Genomic DNA, 24,923 nt, shown 5'->3' with positions numbered 1-24,923 from the left:
TCAGTCAGATACATTACAGCTTTCTATGCTGCTGCCAACAAGATTGAATTCCAATCTCTGATTAAAAATGTGGATTTTAAAAAGGAAATACACAGCTAACTGAAAGGAGACACACACACACCAGTATGCCACAAAACAGCTTTAATCGATTCACATTACAGCTCAAAGAAGGAAAACTAAACAAGATCTGGGTGCTTTTCACTTACATTACCGAGATCAGATGGCTTTGGATAATGATATGCTGAAAAGCTGTCAGCTGCAGACATTGCCAAATGATTACTCTCAAAGAAGCAAGCTTTTAACTTGTCCCAGATGACCATTAAACAGCAGCAATTAAGTTGGCTAAATATTTAAGACACCCTTTAAATCTTTGTTAAAAACTGTTCCTTTTATCTTACATTTATAATATATCAATATCTAAACTAACATATGCTCCTTTACCTCTCTATGATCAACAATGAGCAACATTTTACAACCATTTAGAAATTAGAATGGAAGTTTGGAATCTTGTTGGGCTAACAATAATGGGGCTGTCTATAGGGAACAGATTTACTGGTAGGGAGAAACAGAGACTCAATGTCACATGAAGCATGCTGTGAGCAGTGGGAGTGTTAGTTTGGGCAACAGTGGAACGTAGAAAACCAGAGTACACCCATCACACATTAGAGTTGCAGGATGTCTGTAAGGTGTTTCCTTCGGAGTTGGAGACTTTTGCCCTAATAAAATGAGCATTGATAAGAGTTCGAAATGACTGCTTAAACAGCTGCGCCTTCATCAAGTGGATTGTATATTTGGGCCCAACTCTTTTGTATCTGACTGCTAAAATCCAACCGAGAAGATTAACCGAATAAAACTATTGGAAGTTAAGAGGATTAACTCCATGGTAGTTCATCAGAAAACCATGTATTGAAAAGCACATATGAAGATGAATCAACAATTAAAAAATAAATTTACATCAAACAAAATGTATTAGACAATAATCCAGACTCTGTTGTGCAACACCTCTATCTAGCCAAGCTGCTCCAATACTATTAAATCAATTTTTCTTTGAGAAGGTGACTAAGGAGGGTAGATGTGGTGTATATGGATTTTAGTAAGGCGTTTGATAAGGTTCCCCATGGTAGGCTACTGCAAAAAATACGGAGGTATGGCATTGAGGGTGAGTTGGAGGTTTGGATTAGGAATTGGCTGGCTGGAAGAAGACAGAGGGTAGTAGTTGATGGTAAAGGTTCATCTTGGAGTGCAGTTACTAGCGGTGTTCCGCAAGGATCTGTTTTGGGACCATTGATGTTTGACATTTTTATAAATGACCTGGAAGAGGGGCTAGAAGGTTGGGTGAGTAGGTTTGCGGATGATACGAAAGTCGGTGGAGTTGTTGACAGTGAGGAAGGATGTGTCAGGTTACAGCAGGATATAGATAAGTTGCAGAGCTGGGCAGAAAGGTGGCAAATGGAGTTCAATGTAGGCAAGTGTGAGGTGATTCACTTTGGTAAGAGTAACAAAAAGATGGGGTACTGGGCTAATGGTCGGATACTTGGTAGTGTGGATGATCAGAGGGATCTTGGTGTCCATGTACACAGATCTCTGAAAGTTGCCATCCAGGTAAATAATGCGGTGAAGAAGGCATATGGCGTAATGGTTTTTCCTTGGTAGAGGAATTGAGTTCCGGAGCCCTGAGGTCATGTTGCAGTTGTATAAGACTCTGGTGCGGCCGTATCTGGAGTATTGTGTGCAGCTTTGGTCGCCATACTATAGGAAGGATGTGGAGGCACTGGAACGGGTGCAGAGGAGGTTTACCAGGATGTTGCCTGGTATGGTAGGAAGATCGTATGAGGAAAGGCTGAGGCACTTGGGACTGTTTTCATTGGAGAAAAGAAGGTTTAGGGATGATTTGATAGAGGTGTACAAGATGATTAGGGATTTAGATAGGGTTGACCATGAGAACCTTTTGCCACGTTATGGAGTCATCTATTACGAGGGGGCATATCCTTAAATTAAGGGGTGGTAGGTATAGGACAGATTTTAGGGGTAGATTCTTTACTCAGCGAGTCGCGAGTTCATGGAATGCCCTGCCAGTAGCAGTGGTGGACTCTCCCTCTTTATGGGCATTTAAACGGGTCTGAACTCCGTTCCTACATCAGACTGCAATGACTCAAGGTGATCACTCGCTCATTCCATTTCAAAAGCATTTAGGGATGGACAATATTTACTGTTACCAGCAATGTACACATCTCAAATGAAAACGTTAAATAGTTTACAATAATCCATACAGTTCTATTCCCTATATACTTGTGCAAACTTCTTGGTCCCTACTGTATACTGTTGTAACTTTTAAATACTTGCATACTTTCACCTATTCTCTCTGCTGAAATGGCAAGAAATAATTTGACATTTACATCAGAATGGCACAGATAAAATTAGGACACCACACATTTCAATGATGTTTTTTCATACACTGACGCATTGTGAATTAGTGCTGAAAGTTAGCTCTTCAGAAATTACAGTAATGATGGGAAATGCTGAATGAAATTCAAAGAGCAGGGCAGCCGCCTTGAATTGCATTCAAATGCAAGTACATAGATTACATGTTTGGGCTCACATGACAATATTACAAATGATACAGTATTTCAGCTTTTTGTAATTAATACTACTACAATAAGCATAAGGGCAACAGTTGATTTGCTGTGTTTTCGGCTGATGTGGGGAAAAAGCAAGATATAAATAGTACACAAGACTTTAGATGTGCAAATGATGAGTTTCAGTTTAACTGACTATTCAAGACATTGTACAGTTTAAAGGTATGCTCAAACCAGTAGTCATACAATGCTGACATCATATTTGCTAACATTTAGAGCTTTATTAAGTCACAAAAAAGATTTCCCACCCTGTCCTTACAGGCATAGAGTTCCAAAGTACTTGCTGTAGCTTAGGTTGTTCTGTATAAACATGGTGGGGTGCAATCCCATCTTAGATGATATGTACACATCTTTGCACCCAGTTTGATTTAATTACATTAACTTTTCTTGGGTACCTTTACTCATTGGAAGTTTATAGATTTTACAGAAAAATGTTTATGGTCTTTACAAAACCAAAAAAGGAACTGCTCAAATTTCTACGGTTGGCAGAAAAATATCTGAATGATTTGTAAAGTTCAATGGATCTTGAATTAAAACAGAGACACATGATTCATTGCTGCATGGAGACATTTCCAAAAAAAAAGCACTAACTTTGTTTGTCCATCTTACCTACAGATTCTGCCCATGGCAGTCAACTCTGAACCTGAAATTTTCAAATCATTAAACTATTCAAAATTGCCTTGGTTTTCTTCAGATGAGCACAGGACTCATTTTCAGTAAATCATGAACAAATACCTCTTTCCACATCCTTTTCTCATGGAGAGTAAATTTTTCAAAGGATCTGTTCATATAAAGTGGTTTTAAATCATCAATGTTATATATTTGCTGCTATAATGGGGATATATAAATTATAACTCAACAAGAATGGGATACATTTTTGATCACTGGTTTTACCAGCATCTGAAGAAAAAGGCTTGGTGAATACCCAACTTGCCTTTTGACAAAAGCTTTTGATGGAGCTGCTCTGAATTTTCTAGTTAGACTGCACTACTGAAAGGCAAAAATAAATTGGTCAACATCCTTTGAAGCTCTTGTGACCTGTCTGCAGTTCCAGATGGAATGCTAAGAAAATATGGAATTCAAGATAAATATTTTGTTTTAAGCAACCTAATTTGCAATTTATACATTAACTGACAAGTGTGACATATTAAGGTCATTCCAGTTCATTTTTTAAAAATCCAATTATTCTTTTGGCCTCAAGATACATCAGGATCAGGGTTGTCCTCTATCAATTTGCCGAATACTTTAACAGTAATTGCATACACCAGACCAGCTCCATCGAAACTTGGTAAATAAATGATTTTTACATATTTTAAAAATCTTAAAGTGAGAGATTACTCAAAAATATAGAACTCCACCTAGGCTTTCCTTCCCCTTTAAGTTAACTGAAGATGAAAACCTCTATGATAGAAGACTGTTCACTCCCAAGATTCAATAAATTGTACTTACACTAATGAATTAATTCAACCAAATACAGAAAAGCATATGCAATATACAGCAAAACTGAGAATCTTCTCAAATAGTAGATAAGTTAATGCCATCCCAGAGAATATTACACTATTTGGCAGCAACGGCTCTGCAGCTGTGACACCCCTAATGTTATCGTTAGTGTTTAAAAACTTTTCTCATCACTCATAACTACTTTACATAAAATTTGTAAATTATTAAAAAGAAAGTTAATATGAATAAATAAGAGAAAATATAAAAAGGTGCAAAACTTCATGATTAGCTTAATAAAATAATATTTACACAATCTAAATCTGCAGAAATTATTTTAAACTAGGCACAAAAGGATCATGAAAGCTGATTATGTGAAAAATGCAAGCACAGGGAACCAGGGATATGTTAAGAATTATCGGCCTATTAGGTATCAATATATAATATTAATCTGCATGGGATCTAACATTAATGTCAACGTCATTACTTTCCATTAATCTAATTCACAACTGTTTGGTTGGCATAGTCAATTATACTGTTGGAGTTCATTTTTGCTATCAGTGATATAAAAGTTTAAAGACAGAAAACATTTACAGGCTCCATCAAGTTCTTGACAAGGTTTCATTAAGTTTAGTATTACACACAACACGGTGAATTAGGAAAGTAATACAATTAGTACCAACGTAAAGGGTTTGGGGTTTTCTGATTAACAACAGAATTAAAAAGTAATTTATTGCAGGCTACTTTAAAACTGCAAATTAAGTGATTAGATAGATCGATGACCAAAAAAATAGATCACTAACTTTAGAAAGTACTGGCATGCAACTTTAGTACAGTAATTAAAACAGAAATTTGACAAGATAGTTTAGTGGGTAAAAATACTTTTGCAGTTGAGCTCTGAAATCTCCTAATTGCTTATCCTTCTACCTCCTTCAGTGTTTCAAGAAAGCAACTTCTTAAAACATTTGGAATATTAATATTTTGAGTTTATCTTCAAATGTAGTGCAATGGTTGAGGGTTATTCAATAGGAAAATTTGAAATTCTTCACATTAGAAGTTTACCTAAAAATTATGCTCATGGTTATTAATTCCCATTTGACAATGACTTTTATTTAAGCTATGTACAGTTTAGGAAAACATTTGTATTACTTGTGGTCATCTGCTACATTTTTCACATAATCTGCATTTTCGGTTTGAGTTTGAAGTAATACATCCTAACATGCCAGTTCGATCACAACACATTATACAGAGTATATGCAGACTTCATTTTAGGCACATGCAGGTGTAATTTCTGGAGTAGTCCAACTCCCCACTGGTTTCTTGCTGCCAGGTCAGGTTTGAATGTTGCTGGTTGTAGAGTTGAGAATTCGTGACTGATGGTCAAATTTGGAAGCTTTTGAAAGTTCTCGCTAGAAAAAGGGATGCAGAGGCAGATGTGATTGAGAGATTAAACAAGCACAACATGCTCAGAAGGCAGGTCATTCTCTGCTAAATTTCTAAGATAAATCATTTAGCAAGCAAGCATCAAAACCGTTCCAGTTATGCCAAACAGGATTCAGCATTTCAATAGAGTGGAGTTTGGATAGTACTCATGTCATGCATTAGAAAAGTTAAAAAAGATAGCAAATGTGAATACAAGTGGGGAATAGCAATAAGTTTTGTTCAGAACAGCAAATGGTATAACCCAAAAACATACGAACATGAAACATTAGGCAGTGTAGGTCAGTTTCCAAGAATGTCCTTAGAGGCTCTAGCACTGAGCATGTGTGCAAACATTGTTAATGCCTGTAACTAAATTGTTTAATTATTAAAAGAAAATCCCATAATTTCTATTAATTAATCTGAAGCAATTACTTGGGAACAATACCCCCAATATTGCAACATATGAGAACGAATCAGGTTTGAGTGAACAGTGGCAAATGTGGGATAGTTTTTAAACCAAACCAAAAATGTGTTAGAGTCAAAAGCTTTCCTTCTAGTAGGAAGAGACTTGGTGACTATAAAACATTTTACACTGGACAAGGGGGCATGAGTTTCGCAAGAACAAACAGACAACAATATGGTAGAAAATACACAGTTATTGACAAGTTAAAACAAAATGCGAGCTCAATGTTTGAAACTTGACACCTGCTTAATTAAAATTCAGTTGTGGTAACTAAAATGAAATGAACTTCTATTATAATTCTAGTTCATTTCTTATCCTCTCCCCATCCATTCCCTTGTACTATTCTTTCCTGAACTGAAAGAGACATGCATGTCTAAGACTCAGTAGGCTGGTCTGGAGGGGCAAACCAGGCAGATTAACTAGAATTACATTAGAGGTTAAATTATACAGACAGGTTTCCAAAACTTAGGATTGCGTTTTTGGGTCCAGGGATGATAAAATGGGAGATATTGGAAAAGAAGAGGTTTGAAGGAAAAGACACAAAGAGAGACATTTCCTCTGGTCAGGCAATTTATTAACAAGGGAGCATAAATCTTAAAAATTACAGGAGGAATATCTTTCCCTCCTCAGGATTGAAATCAATGAGCAGTTTTTCTCCCACATTAAGTAGTATTGGAAACCTCTGGAAGGTAAATGGAGTTGAGATAAAGACCAGCTATGGTCTATTTTAGTCACGAAATAGGCTTGAAAAGGATGCCTGATCATGTCCCTACATTCATCTGTTGGAATTCAGGCTGATTTTTCACTTTCTAACGCAGAAGATTGTCATCAATAAAAGTACCCTTACCACAAAGCTGACTAAGATCAGTTCACTGCTTTCTTTCTGGAATATATGCATTAGTCACTCACTGACTCAAGCAAGTGAAGCATTAAAAAGTATGTGTCAACCCTAGATCACGTTTTATCTATATTTTAAGCAATAACATTTTAGTTGCCCAATCATATAGTGTAGTTAAAATCATTTGCCACACTGGATTCACTTTGCATTAGTCCAATAGCAATAATTCAGTTGTGAAGCAACGTTGGAAAACAATAAAGGAACTGTTGTCTCTGCAGGTGCATAACTTATCCAAACAAGTAAAGGATTCAAAATGACTATGAAAGCAGTACCATCTACCAATCGTTGGGAGCAATGTTTCCAGATAATTAACTACTATGGTTGTACTAATACAAAAAACAAACTTTGGTAAGTGCTAAATTTGAATTGATTTAATTGAAATAAGAAACCTAAGTAAAAGCTTTGCTGACTTAACATGCTCAGTGCACAGAATGAGAAGAGAGACATATTGTGAAGGCAAAACAAAGCTATTTGTTAGCGTGGTTAGATTGGTTAGTATGCAGCTATTAATTCCTCTAGCACTACACAACCAATCCATCGAGGTGAAGAGCAAAGAAACAAAGCAGAAGGAAGAACAAAGCTTATCACTTTGCATTCAGTCAGAACACATCAAGAATCATCTGGGTTCACACGGAGTTGAACCCAGATGTTAAAGATGTTAAACACAGGTATGTTAAACAAAAGATTGCCATGAAGAGGAAGAACATACACATGTATAGATATGAAATGTGCACTGATCTTATCCCAAAAGAGGCATAAGTGCACATTTGAGGAGAATTTGTAAAAAGATACATGCCTGATACATGCATTGCACAAAATTGTAGACTGGTTGTGTAAATTTTCACTTCCCTCAGTGCATGCTAATTAGCACTTAAAACCAGATTATCTTATTTCTCAATTATAGGAATTACATGAAAAGGGATGAAAAATGAAGACAGGCCAAGTTATTATTGCATATTTACTCCTACTGTTTCAGCATATATTAGTTTAAAAAAGAATAGCCACAGCACAAGAATGCTAAATTGGCAGCAAAGTTATATATGCAAATACAAACAATACAAATAAAAACAGTTTTCATGCAAGTAGGTTTTAAACAAAATCAGCAAATAAAACAAAATGGCAGCACACAGTCAGGAACTATGAACTTTAACCGAATGCTCAACTGTCCTAGTTGGAACATAGTAAATTATTTAGGAAATAAATCTTAAAATTGAAAGGTTTACCTGCACATTTCTAAATAAACAGTTTTAGAAAGCAGCATCCAGAACAGCTGTTAGAGTAACTGTACACAGAAAAACTTTGTGAGTTAGTTTCGGGGTATTAATGCTTCTAGTTGTGTTTCAAGTTGAGGAGCCAGATCTTCAACTTAAGAATTACATGAACTCAGATCCATAAAACTTTTCTAATTACATTGAACACATTGAATCTAGAGAGCTACGAAAACTGTTCAACTGATGGCTTTAATACTCTTGCTCTCACTACATGGAGTTTGGAATCCTCAATAGTGGATTACCGTACCGACCTGAAAAGGTGCTGCTGTACATTTGTGCAGGCTCCTACTGTGGAGCTGAATCCATCTACAAACACAGAATAAAATATGTTATCAAGATTCCTAGAGTAACTAACATTGGAAATAATGGGATAGTTTACTGCTTTGAGGAATGCATAAACTTCTTCCCAAGTCTCTCAACTCAATTAAAAGTTAAATGTTACACATGTTTTACACTATCATTTACCAACAACTGGACATCTTAAAACAAATCTAGCAAAAAAAAAAATTAACAATGGGTTCCCCAAGAATGAAGAATAAATCAATTTAACATACTAACACGGTTCAGCAGGGATTTATGCCAACTGGCTGCAGTAAATGTGCACACAAGTACACTAGCACATACTCCATAATAATCCTGACACATATTGCACTTTAGTCAGAGCTGAAGTTCAGGGGGGAATCGATGATTTGCTCCAAAGCTGTAGCTAAATGGACAATGCATTTCCATTCTCTCAGAACACAATATAAATCCAACATGCAAGATTATTCCTTACTCCCAAGGTAATCAGCTGATAGCTATGGAAACTAATGTTATTAGCGATTCAAAATAAGCATACAAAAGAATTGTACAGGGAAGGGGAGGTGTCCTTTATACACGGATCAAAAGAATGTGCGTTATTGAAAGCTTTATTCTACTTTGACCTCCATTGCTAACTGTGTGCTGCCACAGCGATTGGTAGATGACTGCAAAAATGAAATTACCGCAAACTCAGAATATGTGGTGGCAACTGAATTTATGCTGAGATTATGCTGTGGGGTGGAGACGGTGGACGCACCACTCATTGCTGTTGCATTGAGATGAGAAATGTTCTCTTTATTCCTTTCAACGAGGCCAAGACGAGGGGGCTTTGTAGCTGAATATCCTGGTGTGCGCACAGGTTGTCCTGGCTTTAAAATTAAAAAAAAAAGAAAAAGATTTAGAGTGGAAGTACTAAAATCAATAGCATTAGTAGCACAGTTACTCAGATGGTCACTAAAGTCATTTTTTTGTACTTGAATATTTTTTCCACCATGTTCATCTAAGCTGTCTGGTAAATTATGATTATCTTCCAAACTTCAGGAGAAACTGTTTTAAACTGATGTAACAATAGGGCGAAATGTTGAGAGCAATCAGAATCGTGAATATTTTTTTCACAATAGATCATATCAAATAAAAATGAATCAAAAGCATTTAACCAAGGCCACAAAACATAATCCATGAAAACTTGACAACTTTATTGAAAACAGACAAGATTTACTTTACTGAAGCATTTTCAGTCATTAAATTTAGTAACGAAGAAGAAAACAATGCCAAAAGGCAGTTGCACAATCCTTATGCAATTGTTCTGTTTTGTACACTATAATAGCTAGTTTACAAGTCAATTTTATACTATGGTCAGATTGTGTAATAAGGATTTTACATAACACAAGATTAAAAATATCTAGGTTACGATTGCCTCAAATAGGATTCTTCCAATGTCTCAGCTAACATCAGAGAGAATCTTACGGCTTCAGTGTTATAATCTAAAAAGTTAGTTCAACCAGACCTGACTGCGACTCCCAAACAATGAACCAGCACTGAGTAGCCTCATATATTGAAAAATACTTAGGTTATATGCTTAAAAATCTGATTTCTATGCAATAAAATCCTAGCAATAATCAGGACCCTCACGGCAGGATGAGAAAAAAATTTAAATGAATACGGTCAGGAACTTTGAGCAAAGAATATATTAAAAATTAATCATTAAAAAAAAAAGTGGCAAAAAGCTTTTGGAACTGATGTCATTTTTTTGTTTTAAAAGCAATTAAATACATCCTAACAATTGACTCCTTTAATTATAAGCTTAGTCATAAACAGTTACCAATTGCACATTTGCCTAGAAAAAAAACAATGCAGACAGATGACTGACCTTGTGTCCTGATAGTGGGGGTCGGGAGATGGGTGAGTAACAAACACTACTGCCAATGGCACAGCGAAGGGTGCTGTTTGGGGTGGCATTGGCGATTGACGTACCATTTAGCTAAGACAAAGCCAGAAAAAGGAAGAAGTGTTAATGTATGGTCTGTGGGGCAAAAAAAAAAGCAATAGCACAGAACTAGGTTTTAGTAACAACATGGAATTTATAGTTATAAACACACACAAAGCTTAGATTTGTGCCCCAGCAGAAGCAATGCAGAATAACAGCACCAGCGCTCTTGGATAATCCAAGCTATGCAATTTCTCGAACATGCAACACCTGATTTTTTAGTTACATTTATGTGAAACATAAATAAGTTTAACCTTTACCATTTTTGCTCATGGATATTGTGGAGTAATTCAAATAATATAATGTAGTTCAGTCCCTAGATCTCATGGGTTTGGGTCCGATCAGAATACGCATGTCTCAATTTTACTGACCCAATAACAAGTTCAGTGTTTGAGACAGGTATTCGCAAATACAGAATTTTTGCCAGCATCATTAAGGGAGATATTTTGTTCCTGATAGCTTTGCTGTAGCAAAGCTAAGAGCAGGCTTGTAGTTATGAGAGAGGGGGAAGAGAATGTGGAATGAAAAACTGCTGGTGAAACTCAGCTGGTCTGGCAGCATCTGTGGGGAGAGAGCACAGTTAACCTTTCAGGTCCAGTGACACTTCAGATGCTGCCAGACCTGCAACTTCTTTTTGCTTCAGAACGCCAGCATTCATAGGTGTTTGGTTTAGGAGTATATGAAAATGCATAGATGGGGTGGGAAAGGGTTCAACCTCCAACAGTAGCCAAATACTCTTACCTTTCGCAATTTCCCTGGGGTATTCAGTGCATTAAGCCTTCTTTTGTTTGGGGTTTTGGGGGCACTGCCATACAGCATCTCCTCCTCAATTAACTTGTTCTTTTTCAGTTGCTGCAATACAGATAATATCCATTTAACACCCAGTATGACAACTACAGTTGATGGGAACTTTTACACAACCTGATCATCTTTGAATTTTAGATTAGATATAACAAAGGATGACAAATGGGAAAATGTTTCCACAGGACAGATTCTTTTCATCTTGGAAAGTGAAAAGATATTGAAAAGATACGAGGCCCTGTGAAAAGGGACCTTTTGAACCCCTCCGGCAGCTCAAGTCAATCCAATGAACCCATGCAAGACAAAATTGTTAGCCATTACATGTGTTATCATTAGACCTATATATATTAGTACATCCCATATTGCAGATTAACCATCTCATTTCTTTTTTGCAGAAGGAAAGGAATGTTGTTCCTCTGCAGCCCTTCTTAAAAAGGTGAATTAAGTCAGAACATTAACAGAGATCTAAGAATAACTCAGGTAACAATCTATATTGCAGTACAACCACGGAAAGTTAACTTGAAGCTGGACCTCACCCGCTCTTGTTTCTCTCGCTCTTTCTCCAATTTATGCAGTTCCCATTGTTCTGTCACGTAACCCATGAAATTTTGTCCATTAACTTGAAACTGCGAATGATGTTCCTGTTCCCAAGCAGCAATCTGAATTTTCAACTCTTCCTCCAGCTAAAATAGACAGCAATTTCATTTCCGAAACAACGTAAAATTGCTTTTCACAGATTTATATTTGAAGTATTGGACACAACATCTCTTGTGAAGAATGGGAGGATTGCAGATGCTGGACAGAGTCAGAAAGTGTGGTCCTGGAAAAGCACAGCTGGTCAGGAAGCATCCAAAGGAACAGGAGTCAACATTTCGAGAATAAGCTCGAAACGTTAAACTCTCCTGCTCCTCAGATGCTGCCTGACCAACTGCACTTTTCTAGCACCACACAACATCCCCTCTGCCACCCTCCACTTTCTGATACTGTTATTGGACTTGGGATTCAACTTCACCATGGAGGAAAAGTATTTTATATCCAAGACTGGCAAAGTGAAATATTTCAGTTGGAAGACAAAAGGAATTACTTCTGTTTACAGAGGCTTAGACTCCATGTGGAGCATTGCATTCTGTACTAGTCACCACATAAGCATAAATTGGCCTCTGAGGCACTACATCATAGATTTAGCAAATTACTGAAGCTAAAAGGATTTATGGAGAACAGGTTGCAAGAACCTCTGCTGCTGTCACCTGAGTTTACATGGTTGGAGATGATCTGACTGTGCGTAAAATGATAAAAAGGGCACAATATAAAAGCAGGTACTCCAAAGCAAGGTGGAACAACTACAGAAACTAAAGCTGGCCAAGAAGGAAATCAGCAAGAACAAAATAAAAATGGGGCAGTTGAAAGGTGAAATGCTTCAAAAAGAAAAATGAAAACAAAAAAAAGGGCATGGAACCAAATGAAAAGAATTTTACCATTTATGTTGAACTTATTTGAAAGGGATAGACAAAGGCATGTGCAAGAAAAAAAAAATCATGTTCTAATTAAAATCATAGAAGTAACTCCTACATTTACTATCTCAGATTTTTGAAATTAGATGTAAGCAGGCAAGAAAATAAAGAGTTCATTTATCATAAAAAAACACTCCATATTATTGTCATATTAAATCATAAAGAACTTAAATTTAGCAGTTAACCTATACAGGGTTTTGAATGGGTGTGTAACAGACCTGATGTGATACAATCCTATTGCTATAACATTAAAAATTAGGTACAAAAATGTGTCATTAGTATCATTAATGGAATATTTGAGAGTCATAACTTTTATACATGTCACATTCAACACAGACACACATCATAGTTACATACTTTCGGTAGCATTTTGCAAAGCTTTGTTCTCTGCTTTTCTTCTTTTAACAGATTCCCCCCTCGGTTGGTGAACCGGTTTGGGTCTGCTGCTTTCTTCTGTAAAAAAAATTTTTTAAAAATTATTTTCATATAATTTGCTATCCATCTCAACACAGTTAAAACAGTGTGCCCCACTCAAAGTGGTAGCCATGGGTTTGAACTGACTTAACCCCTAATTTTGTTCCTTGGTCAAGAATTCAACAGTGGTATAGTTTGAGTAACAGCAGCACCACAGTGTAATGTTCGTAAATCACAGAATCCAAGTAGTACTGTGTAAGGGTTTTGGTTTCTCACCTCAAAACTCAGATAAAGCTTCCAGTTTTCTTCCCACTTCCAGATACCCTCAAAGAGTTGTTGGTGTGTTTGGTAGTACTCCTTTAGTCGATTAAGCTCCAGGTTATGTAGCTGCAATAACTCCTCAGTATAGTCCTCTTTTCAGAAAAGGGAGGGTTTTTTGTAATCAAGATATAAATTAAATCCAAAGTTTACAACACAAACAAAATTAAATTTCCACTTGAGTGTTGGATTTCAGTTTCAACTTGGTTACCCATTGTCTAATGTTTACAAATTTGATAATTCCTTTCAAATAGTGTCCCTTCTTTCAATCCCCATCCAGTTAAGGCTAGGGACACTGCAGCTTCAGTTCAACTCTGCCCTGCTGAACTCCAACTGAAATGGAATGAGTGTCAAATGCCTCATTAGTTTACATTACCATTATCAGTGGACAACCCCACACCAAGTTACTCTCTCAAACTTACAAAATACATAGGGGCATTTAAAGGAGTTTTTAGATAAGCACGTGAAAATGCAAGGAATGGAGGAATATGGACCAAGGGCAGGCTGAAGGGATCAGTATAATTTGGTGTCATGTTCAGTACAACACTGTGGGCCAAAGGGTCCATTCCTGTACTGTTCTATGCTCTATGTATTTCAGTGTCTGTTCCAGTTGGAAGCGATGCTAAAATTTACAGAACATAACAGGAAAGCGCCTTAACTACTAACGTGGCAAAGTTCATGAAAGCCAACCACTTAGCACTTATTAATTCATAATAATCTGGTTGGAACAGTGCTGAAATATACATCACATGTAGAATTGGAATTAAATGGTTGGCTCCAGGCAAATTCTTCAAGTACATGAAAGATCTACCCTTCAATCAAATGGCTGCAATCACCTCTTGGATTACCACTCAGAAAAAGCTTATGAATTGAACAAATAAACCAGAAATAGCAGTTAGCACAGAAAAAACATTTACCAAGTATTGCAATACCCATCAATGGAAGTAGCACAATCTCAGCTCATAGAAACACAAACAGAAAAGATCTCAGGCACTATAACATTTAAGAGACATCACATCTATGCCCTGCCATGGTATTAAATCTATTTACTTGAAATAAGTGTAAATCTAAACAAACCATCATAGTATGGAGCAAATTCTTGCCGTTGTGCAGAACTAAAGAAACATTTCTCCCAATGTGTTGCCAGCTCTCGTCTGACTGATTCAATCACATTTTTCATGTTGTGTTGTTTCAGGACCTCGAGGCGCTCCAACTCTGTCTGCAACTGCACCACAAAATACATTATATAACATCAGATTTAATTCAATACTGTGGTTTGCTCTTCAATAAAATATGGAATGGAATTTAAAGATTTGAGTTTCCATTATTGCATTTTACTTCGATCAATTTTCTTGACAAATTCTGCATAATTCAGTGTGGTAATACAGACTGAGACAGGAGGCAAGTGTCTCAATCCTGGTCACATTCCAGTGAACCCTGCTGGATAATATGACAATAAATTTGGTAAAAGTTCATTAAATGGGAACATTTGGAAAAAAAACATTTAAAAGCTGCAAGGAATTGAGATTTCAGTCTGCAAGTGTCAACAAGTGCTTATATATCTGCAATTTATTTACTAATTTCTTTCAAAGTACTTAACAGTTTTGGAAATAGCTGATTCCCCAAACAAAGTTATTGCATACAGATAGTTCTTCTATAGCAGTATGGTTATGCTCTTGTACAACCTTGCATTATAGAAAAATCATGCTTTAGAAGCAGTGCTTAAAAATGTTGGTAATGTTCTAAAAGTTCACACTTTAGAAAGTGTCCCCAATTCAATTGCATTATAGCAAATTCATGTTGACAAAACACGTTATCACAGAACAACCTGTATTAAGGATCCAAATACCAAAAGATTAGATTTTGTAGTACGGGGGCAGGGCTTCTGTTAGCATTAACAGAAATATATTTTTCAGTACTGCCTTCAAAAAAAAAGGAAGACACAAATAACAACCCAAAAATGAGAGTTCTCAGGAAAGGAGGAATTCAAAGAAATTAATATTACTAAGGAAACAGTGCTGAGGAAACTAAGATTAAAGAAAGATATTTCCTGAGGGTCTAATAATCTGCATCCTAGTTTACTTAAGTTGTCCTAGAAATGGTGGCCACCTCCAAACTTACGTTACTACTCTGCTCCAGAGTCTACGGAAGTCCACTATTTAAGAAGGGAGGTAGAGAGAAAACAACAAATTATATACCAGTTAGCTTAACATCAGGATTGGAAAAGGTGCTGGAGTCCATTACAAAAAGATAGAATAGCAGAGCACTTTGAAGAGAGGAATGAAAGAGGACAGAGTCAGCATGGTTTTAGGAAGGGGCAGTCATATCCGACAACTCTCAGTCAGAGGTCTACAGCACAGAGGCCCTTCAGCCCATTGAGTCAGCACTCAGAAACAAGTACCTAACCCATTCTAAACCCATTTTCCAGCATTTGGCCCATAGCTGTGTATGCCTTCACATTGTAAATATACTGGATTTAGGTTTGCTCGCTGAGCTGGAAGGTTAGTTTTCAGAAGTTTCGTCACCATACTAGGTGACATCTTCAGTAAGCCTCCAAATGAAGCACTGGGGGTATAGCCTGCTTTCTATTTATATGTTTGAGTTTCCTTGGGTTTCCTTAAATCTACGTCTCTGCTCATTAATCCTTCCACAGAGGGGAAAAATTCCTTCCAGTCTACCATTGTCTATGCTTCTCAATTTTTATATATCTCATTTTTATATCCCCTCCATCTCACCTGCTCCAAGGAAAACCACCCCAGTCCAATCTCTCTTCATAAACTCTCCAGACCAGGCAACACCTAGTAAATCTCCTCTGTACACTCTGCAGAGTAATCACATCCTTCCTATAATTTGGATTCCAGAACTGCATACAATACTCTAGCTGTGTTCTAACCAACTTGGCAAATATCCCATATGATTTCTTAACCACTTCATCCATCTGTGTTACCTAAGGGACAATGGATGTGCACACCAAAGTCTTTTTGATCCTTGGTGCTTCCCAGGGTTCTACCATTCATCATATATTCCCTTGCATTGATGATGCTGTCCAAATGCATCATCTCTCACTTATCAGAATTGAATTGCAATCACCACTGATCAACCCATCAATATCTTCCATGGTTATCCTCCATATAAAGTTGCTACCCCACCAATTTTCATGTTTGCAAACTTACCAATCAACGATCCTACATTCAAGTCTAAATCATTTATACATATCACAAAACAGCAAAGGCCCCAACACTAATCCCTGTGGAACCCCATTAGACAAACTTCCAGTCACAAAATATCCCTTGACCATCACCCTCTGCCTCCTGCCACTCAGCCATTTCTGGATCCAAATAACCAAAGTTTCCTTGGATCCTAACGACATCAAGCTTCGCTATCAATCTCCCAGGCAGAACATCAGCAAGGCTTTTGATACAAGTCCAAGCAGACTATGTTAAATGCATTGCCCTCACTTGGTCATCTCTTAAAAATTCAAATCAAGTTGTTCACACATGATCTCTCCTTAAAATCATGCTGACTGTTCTTAACTAATCCTTGCCTCTGCTAGAATTGTTTTGGAGGATGTAAGTAACCAGTAGAGTGAATAAGGAGGAGACAATGGATGCAGTTTATTTGAACTGGTAGAAGGCTTTTGATAAGACCTGATAAGAACAGAAGTCTCACACAAGAAAGTAGTATGTAAAATTAAAGTACATGGGTCTGAAATATATTGAGAAATCAGTTGGCAGACAAGAAGCAAAACGTAAGAATAAACAGCTCTTTGTCTGAGTGGCAGACAGTGACTAGTGGATATAGGATATCTCCACGTTTGCACAAAGCAGAGCTGAGTGGGACAGTGAGCTGCGAGAATGATGCAGAAGAGCTTCAATGTGACTTGGACAGTTACATGGTAGATACAGTATAATGTGGATAAATGGGAGGTTGCCCACTTAGGTAGTAGCAAAAAAAAAGGTAGAGTTCCATAATGCCACAACAGGACCTGGGGTGTTCTTTTACCCCAGTCACAGGAAGCAAGCATACAGATGCAGCAAGTGGTAAAGGCAAATAGCATGCTGGTCTTCATAAGGATTAATGTACAGGAGCAGAGATATCTGGCTGTATCTGTGTAGTAAGACCACACCTGGAAGATTTTACAGACAGTTTAACAGACTGATTCCTGGGTGAAATGGGATTGTTTAGGACTATATGCACTGGGTGTGCGCGCGCAATGAACGAGATTTAAAGGTTAGGAAATATTTTTTAAAAAAGAGAGGATCTTGAAAGGTGTTCAACATCAAACCTATTATAGAAGAAATGAGAGCTAAGTTTGAATAAAAGAAAAAAAATTCAAATTTGACATATAAAATCTCTCAAAGCTTCAAAATTTAAAGGAACTAGGCATATTTTTAACAGCTCAGAGGTTGATATGATTATTTCCAATTAAAGCAAGTATTCGTGATAGGTCTAATTCATCTGCTGTGAAGATACCATTAACATGAACATTGTGAAGTTGCTGCAAGGTTTAAAGCAATATGCCATTTTCACAATGTGGCACAACATAGAAAGCAAGTTTTGAATATTTGCATTCAAACATAGAATTTGTGTTTAAAGAAATAAAGGCAATGACATCCTATTATCTATGTTCAGCATAATTTCAATATCCAACTATGCACACTCTCACACACAAACATAACACTTACTGCCTGCATTGTCTTAGCCCTGGAACCAACCATGTTTGCAGAAAAGGTATCACGTTCTTCTTGCGAAATTTGCAGCCAGTCCCACAGGTTAATTATTTGATTTCTCAGCTCTGAGCATTTGCTCTCATTCTGACTTCTCTTCACCTCCAACTGGAAAAATATACATCACAATTAATTATGGCATACTCCTGTCAGGCACAAGGACACAACTGAGATCATTGGTAGGAGAAAGTGAGGTCTGCAGATGCTGGAGGTCAGAATAGAGAGAGTGTGTTGCTGGAAAAGCACAACAGGTCAGACAGCATTAGAGGAGCAGGAGAATCAATGTTTCGGGGTGGAGCCCTTCATCCACCCCGAAACGTCGATTCTCCGGCTCCTTGGATGCTGCCAGAGATCATTTGTGTTCCACCGTAGAAGCTCTTAGATGTAGCAGAGACTTAGATGACAACATTTCCATATTTAATTCCTTATCCATAACATTGCCAACAAGTTAAATGCAAAAATCTGAATTTTAAACATTTTTGAGTTGTATTCAGAGGACACTGCTGCTGGTTTGATGCAGAGTGAAGACATTTTGATAATGTGACTAGAATTCAACACAAGAGCAATTGAATTGCTTTACTTTTTCATTTAACATACCAGTCATTCTTGCAACTTAAGAAATTGTCAACACAACGTTGAATTAGGGAATGCCTTATTTTGTAACTGAGTCCAGACAAAGATGGAAAACATCCCAGATTTGCTTACATAAAAGACCTACAGTTAGCAGAAGACAAATCACGGAAGGACCGGATTGAGAACTACATACTGACAAGGTAAATGTAATCCACGCACAGGGCACTGACACCTGCTAAGTTTTTTAAGCATTGTTTTCACTGAAGTCATCTGTTACCTGATGAACTTTGGGTGATCTCAATTTTCTACCGTTCAAAAAGGAATAATTCACTAAAGCACAGATGTCATGAAAGTACAAGTGTGAAAGAACTACATCTACGAACAACCAATTTCATTTACTCACTTGTTGAAGAAGTGTTTTCAGACCGATAATATTCTCATTGGACAGACAGAAAGCATCCTCATCCTCACACACAATATCTCTTTCAAAACTGGTGTCTGGCAGTTGGTCAAGTTCCTCCATACAAAGAATGATATTTCTCTTTGTTTCAACAAACTCAGCTCTTCTACGTTCCTAAAAACGGAAAGAAAAACACATCTATCACTCAACATAACAGTGTTCTGCCTGAACTACATACAAGTTTAACATATATGGTATAGGCAGATAGTAATTTGTAAGCTAGGTTAAATTATAATGCAAGTTTTATAAAAGGGAAATGGTGGGTGTGTGCCCCTGGTTTCACACTTACCACGTTCTCTCAATTCCCAGCTTTCCCTCATGGTTCACCTGCTTCTCCCATTGTCCCTCCCTGCTTGGATACCCAAAGCAACCCCAACTCCACCTGAGCTTCTCAAAATCATTTGCCTGCTGCAACTCCATCAATGCCATTTGAGCATCCACCTTGCGCTCTTCATCTCTGGCCCACAGGCCTTAATAGAGAAGCCTGAGCTGAAAGGACAAGACCCCAACCCACAGAATAATCACTAATTGCACATTTCTCTCCAAGCTACAAACTCTTCTGACTTGGAACGATAATCATTGTCTTCACCCTCACTATGCCAACATCCTGCAGCTCCCTCCATGACAGCACTAAGTGTACCTGCACCACATGGTCTGCTATGCTCAAAACAGCAGCTCACCACATTCGCAAAGAGAATTAGGAACAAATTTGGGAAAGTAAATCAGTTGAGAGGTTCAATTGATCTAACATCCATAGCTGTTTGAGAAGGTAGACAGTTCAGATCTCAATGGCGTCACTTCATTTATATTGAAATGAATAGGATACTTCAAAAGCCTTTAGTAAATTGCCTGAAAAACAATTTTTAATTTTATATAGGAGATAGCTGCATCAAGATCTTAAATTTCTCTTCACCTTCTCTACATTAAGTGAAGCAATATGCTCTTGAAATGCATCAAGTTGCTCAAGACTAGGGACAGCGTCAGCATCAATGGGGTAGGCTGTTGCACAGAGAATGTCACAAAGTTCCTCATCTTGATCTTTAAGGCTCTTTAATTTCAGCATCCTTTCTTTCTTCTGCTTCAGAAGAACCTCCAATCGTGTCCGCAGATCTTTCTCCAATTGCAGCATTGTGCAATCTTCTTCTGGCTGTGACATATACAAAGTTTAAACTATTAATTAGCGAAGAGTGGAAAATAAGCTATCTTTCTATCCTTTTTCCTTGTCCAAAGAAGTGGTTTGTAGTAAAATTTATCCTACCAAGTAAACAGCCAAATTGAGTTCCTGGCACACAGCGTGGAGTTCCTTCTGGCACATATCGATACTCTTTTTCAGCCTCTGCCTCAGGTTTTCTTCCTCTGCAATCATCATATCCAATAAGCCCTATATGAAAATGGAAAAATGAGTACAAGTCACGTGCTGCAATTTGTACTTGAGGTGAAATTGATTGCGGACAATGAGGGTTCAATTCGTTTTGACAAAACTGTTTTATTAAAAGATGCATCTAACAGATTAAAGAATACATGCAGGTTGATCAGTTCACTATGGACAGCAAGTAAGATCAGCAAAGGATAAATCAGTCTTGAAGCCCAGAACCCACCAACAAATATTTACTAACACTCAATAATCTGAGTATTTACATGCTGTTGTAAAATAAAGCAGCTTAAGAAATCGGTGTAATTTTTATCTGGTCCATTTCTAACTTTTCATCAGCAATTGGAAAGGAGCCAAAACAAATTAGCTACAATCACAGAAGGACCATTCTGTGATAGTGTAACTCACTGCTGGAAGGTAAATGGATACTGAAATTAGAATGCAACAAAGGCAGATTAAAAATTTGCAACAATTCCTTGGGTTTGAACAGTTAAAGGATGCATCTTATGTTTTAGTAAAGCTAAAATTAATTCTGATAATTTTTTGCTCTTGCCTTGATATGCTTTTTAACAACTTCAGTTCTTTGTAATCGTTGATCTTCTGGAATCCCTATCTCTTCCCAGATATTCCGTAGATGGGCAAGTGCTCCATTAAGACATGTCACTGACTCTGTGGCCAGAGCATCACTGCAGAACAGCAAAATACCAGTGTGACTTGTACAATAAACTTGACTTACATCTCAAATCAATACAGAAAATCTAATAAAACAGCATCATCAGAAAAGCACACACAAAGTCTTATAACAAATGAAAAACAGTGCTCATTATATTTCAGTGCAGGACTTAAGGTCAGAAAAGCAAACACGTTGCTGCCAAGCAGAGCCTGAGTTGTAGGCATTGTTTTATCGACACTATTGCTTTCGAAAGAAACGTCAAGTTCAGAGAGAGGAATCTCACTGGCTGGAACATTTAGCCAAACAAAACATGGTTGGAATAGTGCAAAAGAGCTAAAACTACTAAATATACAACCATGACCGTGAGTTTAATTACAATGATGGATTACAATAAAAAAGCAAACACCATATTTTGCTGATTTTTAATATAAAGATTGGCCACCCAAATTTGGGGAAGATTACTTGGCTCATGATGTCTGCTCCACCATTCAATTCCCCTCATTCTTCCTTATTGGGGTGGCACGGTGGCTCAATGGTTAGCACTGCTGCCTCACAACACCAGCAACCCAGATTCAATTCCAGCCTCGGGTGACTGTCTGTATGGATTTTGCACATTCTCACAATGTCTGCATGGAGTTCCTCCAGATGCTCTGGTTTCCTCCCACAATCCAAAGATGTGCAGATTAGGTGAATTGGCCATGCAAAAAACACCCATAGTGTTCAGGGATGTGGAGGTTAGGTGCATTAGTGAGGGGCAAATATAGAATGGAGAGGTGGGGGAATGGGTCTGGACTTACTGAGCTGAAGGGCCTGTTTCTATACTGTAGGGATCCTAAAACTCCTAAAAGGGTCGGCACAACATCGAGGGTCCAAGGGCCTGTACTGCGCTGTAATGTTCTATGACAACCCCCCTCCTATCCATGCATTCCTCCCTCTACCTCACCGCAAGTCACCAGCCCCCCGCCCCCCCCCCCCCCCCGCATACACTCTATCATCATTTTCCTCTAGCTTTTTCTCCTCCATGCCCTCAGTACCAGTCTCTCCCTCCCACTCCACACAGGTGCCTATATTCCATGCCCTCACCCTCTCTCTCCTCAGCCCATCACTATCCTGCCTCTTTCCATCAACCCATCCCTCCCGCATTCCCTTCTTTCCTCCCACCCCTCCTTTTTTTTTTAAAGCATGTGCAGTTCTTGAGACTAAATTTATGACAGGTCAAATAGCTTCCGTTAGATCTTCTCTTTGGTGTAGACTTTTTTTTGTGAATTTTTGATTCTTAGAAGCAGAATTTTAAAAATTGCTGATTACTATATAAAATGTTCTAGAGAATATGGTACATGTTATAGAAGAAACATGGAAATGTAAACAATTTACTATTGATAAATAAAATTTTAAATTGCAAGAATGACATGCAAAGCAATGCAAAATGTTAAATCTAAAGACAGTTAAAATGAGTAAACACCTTCTTTGCTGTCGAATTTGAAACATTTCAATACCAATAGCTGCATGCGGTTACATAAAACACCAAGCTTACTTTACAGTTCCCTAGAACTTGAGGAGAAAGTGAGGTCTGCAGATTCTCCTGTTCCCTGGATGCTGCCTGACCTGCTGCGCTTTTCCAGCAACACATTTCCAGTTCCCTAGAACTTGTCCAATTAACATTACAGGGTGATATTGGACAGTTGCTGCTCATGCTAAACCACAGGTGCCATCCAGTTCGTGAATATAAAAATAATGTTAAAAATCACACACCACCACACATAGTCCAACAGGTTTATTTGGAAGTACTAGCTTTTGGAGTGCTGTTCATTAATCAGGTAGCTGAAGGAGCAGCATTCCAAAGCTAGTACAGCTACTTCCAAAAAAACCTGTTGGACTATAACCTGGTGTTGTGAGATTTTTAACTTTGTCCATTCCAGTCCAACACCTCCACATCATAAAAATAATGATAGTCACTTGAAGCACTTTGACAATGACGATAACTTTGTAACTGCCATATCCAAATACAAGGCAAGTCTCTGGTGTTCAATGCCAGACACTGTTGTTTCCTGTAACTTAAATTTTTATAAAGCCAGGACTCTACTTGCTGACATCAAGGTCACAGTCTGCTGAAATAATCCCATTTGCAATCCAACAGTGTAAGACTCCATTTCAAACAGTACGAAAAAAAAACCAAGACCCAGTTTTACTCCAAGTTCAACTTTACATCTGAAATCTTAAGGTACAGCATTCAACTTAGCTTTGAGAGAACATGCTGTTAAAACAAAATGTAAATGCTGCTGCAGTAAAAGCAGTAGCGAGCAGAACAATTAATACCAAAAAAAAAGGGGGGGTGGAATTGGTGGAGATTGGGAGCACGTTAGGTGAAGATGGGGTATTTGTGGGGGATTAGAGGTATCGGGGGGGGGGGGGGTTTGGGGTATCGGAGGCAGGGGATGCTTGGGGGCATCGGGAGGTAGGATGTACGTTGGGGGGTAACGGAGGGATGGGGTACTTGGGGGTATCGGTGGGGTGGATGCATCTGGGGGTATGTTGAGGGGTTGGGGGCCGCTTTAGGGGGCCCGGTTGGGGGACCGAGTGGAGTGGGGTAGAACGGGTGGGGGTTGCGAGTGCTGGCTCCCTCCCTCACTCACTTACCTTTTTCTCACCATCCCGCGGCTCTGCCGGGTCCGCTCCCCAACGGGAGGTCAGTTTAACGGGAAATCACGGTGTCCTCCTCCCAGGCTCTCACCCTCTGGATGTCCCAGTGTCTCTCCCCTTAGGTGTGTCGGTGTCTCTGGGCTTCTCTCTCCCTACCCTCCGGTGTCTCTGGCTCTCCAACTGCTCGCTTCTAGACCGTTGCGGCCGTTATTCTCGTTCGATTCAAATTTTCCAACCGCCAGCCCACTGGAAGCTCCCATTGGCTATAACAGGTTACGTCATGAGGCGCACACGAGTGGGCGCATGCGCGGTCCCTCCGTCGGGGGGCGGGAGTTTAGTCAGCCCCTTTCGACGCTGGGATGTCCAGCACTCGGGTCTCCCAATGACCGTCCTCCAAGGTGGACTTTGGGATACGCAACAACGCAGAATGGCTGATAGCCAAATTCGGAACTCATGAGGATGGCCTCGACCAGAACCTTGGGTTCGTGTCACACTACAGGTGACCCCACTACATTATATACACACTCACGCAGACCCTTTCTCATCCTCTCACAAGCTTATACTCCATTATAGTCACACTTTATCAAATATTCACACACGCAAACACATTGTCATGCACATATACGCACACCTAAGTCTTTGGGGTGAATTTACATTTGCAGAAATATTCTATTTTGCTCAAAAAGCAGGCAGTCAATCCAGTAATATTTTATAAATTCCGAAATTTATAAATTCCAACTTGAGTCTGACTCAAGATTGGGATAGAGACAGACTTTAACCTCACATCTTTAATGCATTGTCTGAGCGGAGATGTCAACCTTTTTTTTTATAAAACCTTAAGTTATCTTGAGAATGTGACTTGAAAGAAATTGTGGGATTTACATATTAATGAATCGAAACATGCAACCCATTCTAAAAGATGAAAGACTTAACAGCAATCAAGGTGTGTTCAAAATATAATTTCAGTTGCATGACACTGTAAACTTTTGCTATAAATTCTGTGTCTTATGATCCTGTTCC

The 24,923-nt window shown here is 38.3% G+C and overlaps 1 protein-coding gene across 4 annotated transcripts; it reads right to left on the bottom strand.

Annotated features, from left to right (window-relative positions):
* Window positions 1–126: 126 nt before the first annotated feature.
* prc1b (protein regulator of cytokinesis 1b) lies at window positions 127–24,067 on the bottom strand. Of its 4 annotated transcripts, XM_043680453.2 has the most exons (15): window positions 23,901–24,066; window positions 21,144–21,276; window positions 20,477–20,599; window positions 20,132–20,365; window positions 19,162–19,332; window positions 18,144–18,293; window positions 14,536–14,683; window positions 13,417–13,553; window positions 13,084–13,179; window positions 11,752–11,898; window positions 11,156–11,266; window positions 10,298–10,408; window positions 9,111–9,296; window positions 8,379–8,433; window positions 127–5,482 (listed from the first exon to the last, which is right to left on the bottom strand). In XM_043680453.2, the coding sequence occupies exons 1-14, from the start codon at window positions 23,912–23,914 to the stop codon at window positions 8,413–8,415; spliced, it is 1,782 nt and encodes a 593-aa protein (XP_043536388.1). In that variant the 5' UTR covers window positions 23,915–24,066; the 3' UTR covers window positions 127–5,482; window positions 8,379–8,412. The 4 variants fall into 4 exon arrangements, with proteins under 4 accessions (XP_043536388.1, XP_087838346.1, XP_043536387.1 ...); XM_087982220.1 differs by lacking the exon at window positions 8,379–8,433 and having other exon boundaries at window positions 127–5,858; window positions 9,185–9,296; window positions 23,901–24,067; XM_043680452.2 differs by lacking the exon at window positions 8,379–8,433.
* Window positions 24,068–24,923: the final 856 nt, after the last annotated feature.

Source organism: Chiloscyllium plagiosum, unplaced genomic scaffold (assembly GCF_037043375.1).
Source record: "Chiloscyllium plagiosum isolate Xiang-an unplaced genomic scaffold, Cpla_swu_hap1 HiC_scaffold_42, whole genome shotgun sequence".
Classification (NCBI taxonomy): Eukaryota; Metazoa; Chordata; class Chondrichthyes; order Orectolobiformes; family Hemiscylliidae; genus Chiloscyllium; species Chiloscyllium plagiosum.
This window is presented reverse-complemented; position numbering and strand designations above follow the sequence as displayed.

Excerpts from the sequence above, each read along its gene's own strand:
- prc1b (XM_043680452.2), bottom strand. Across the intron at positions 20,600-21,143 it reads TTGTTAAAAAGCATATCAAG|GGCTTATTGGATATGATGAT; the intron begins GCAAGAGCAAAA and ends ATTTTCATATAG. Across the intron at positions 5,483-9,110 it reads CCACATATTCTGAGTTTGCG|CGAGAACTTTCAAAAGCTTC; the intron begins GTAATTTCATTT and ends CCCTTTTTCTAG.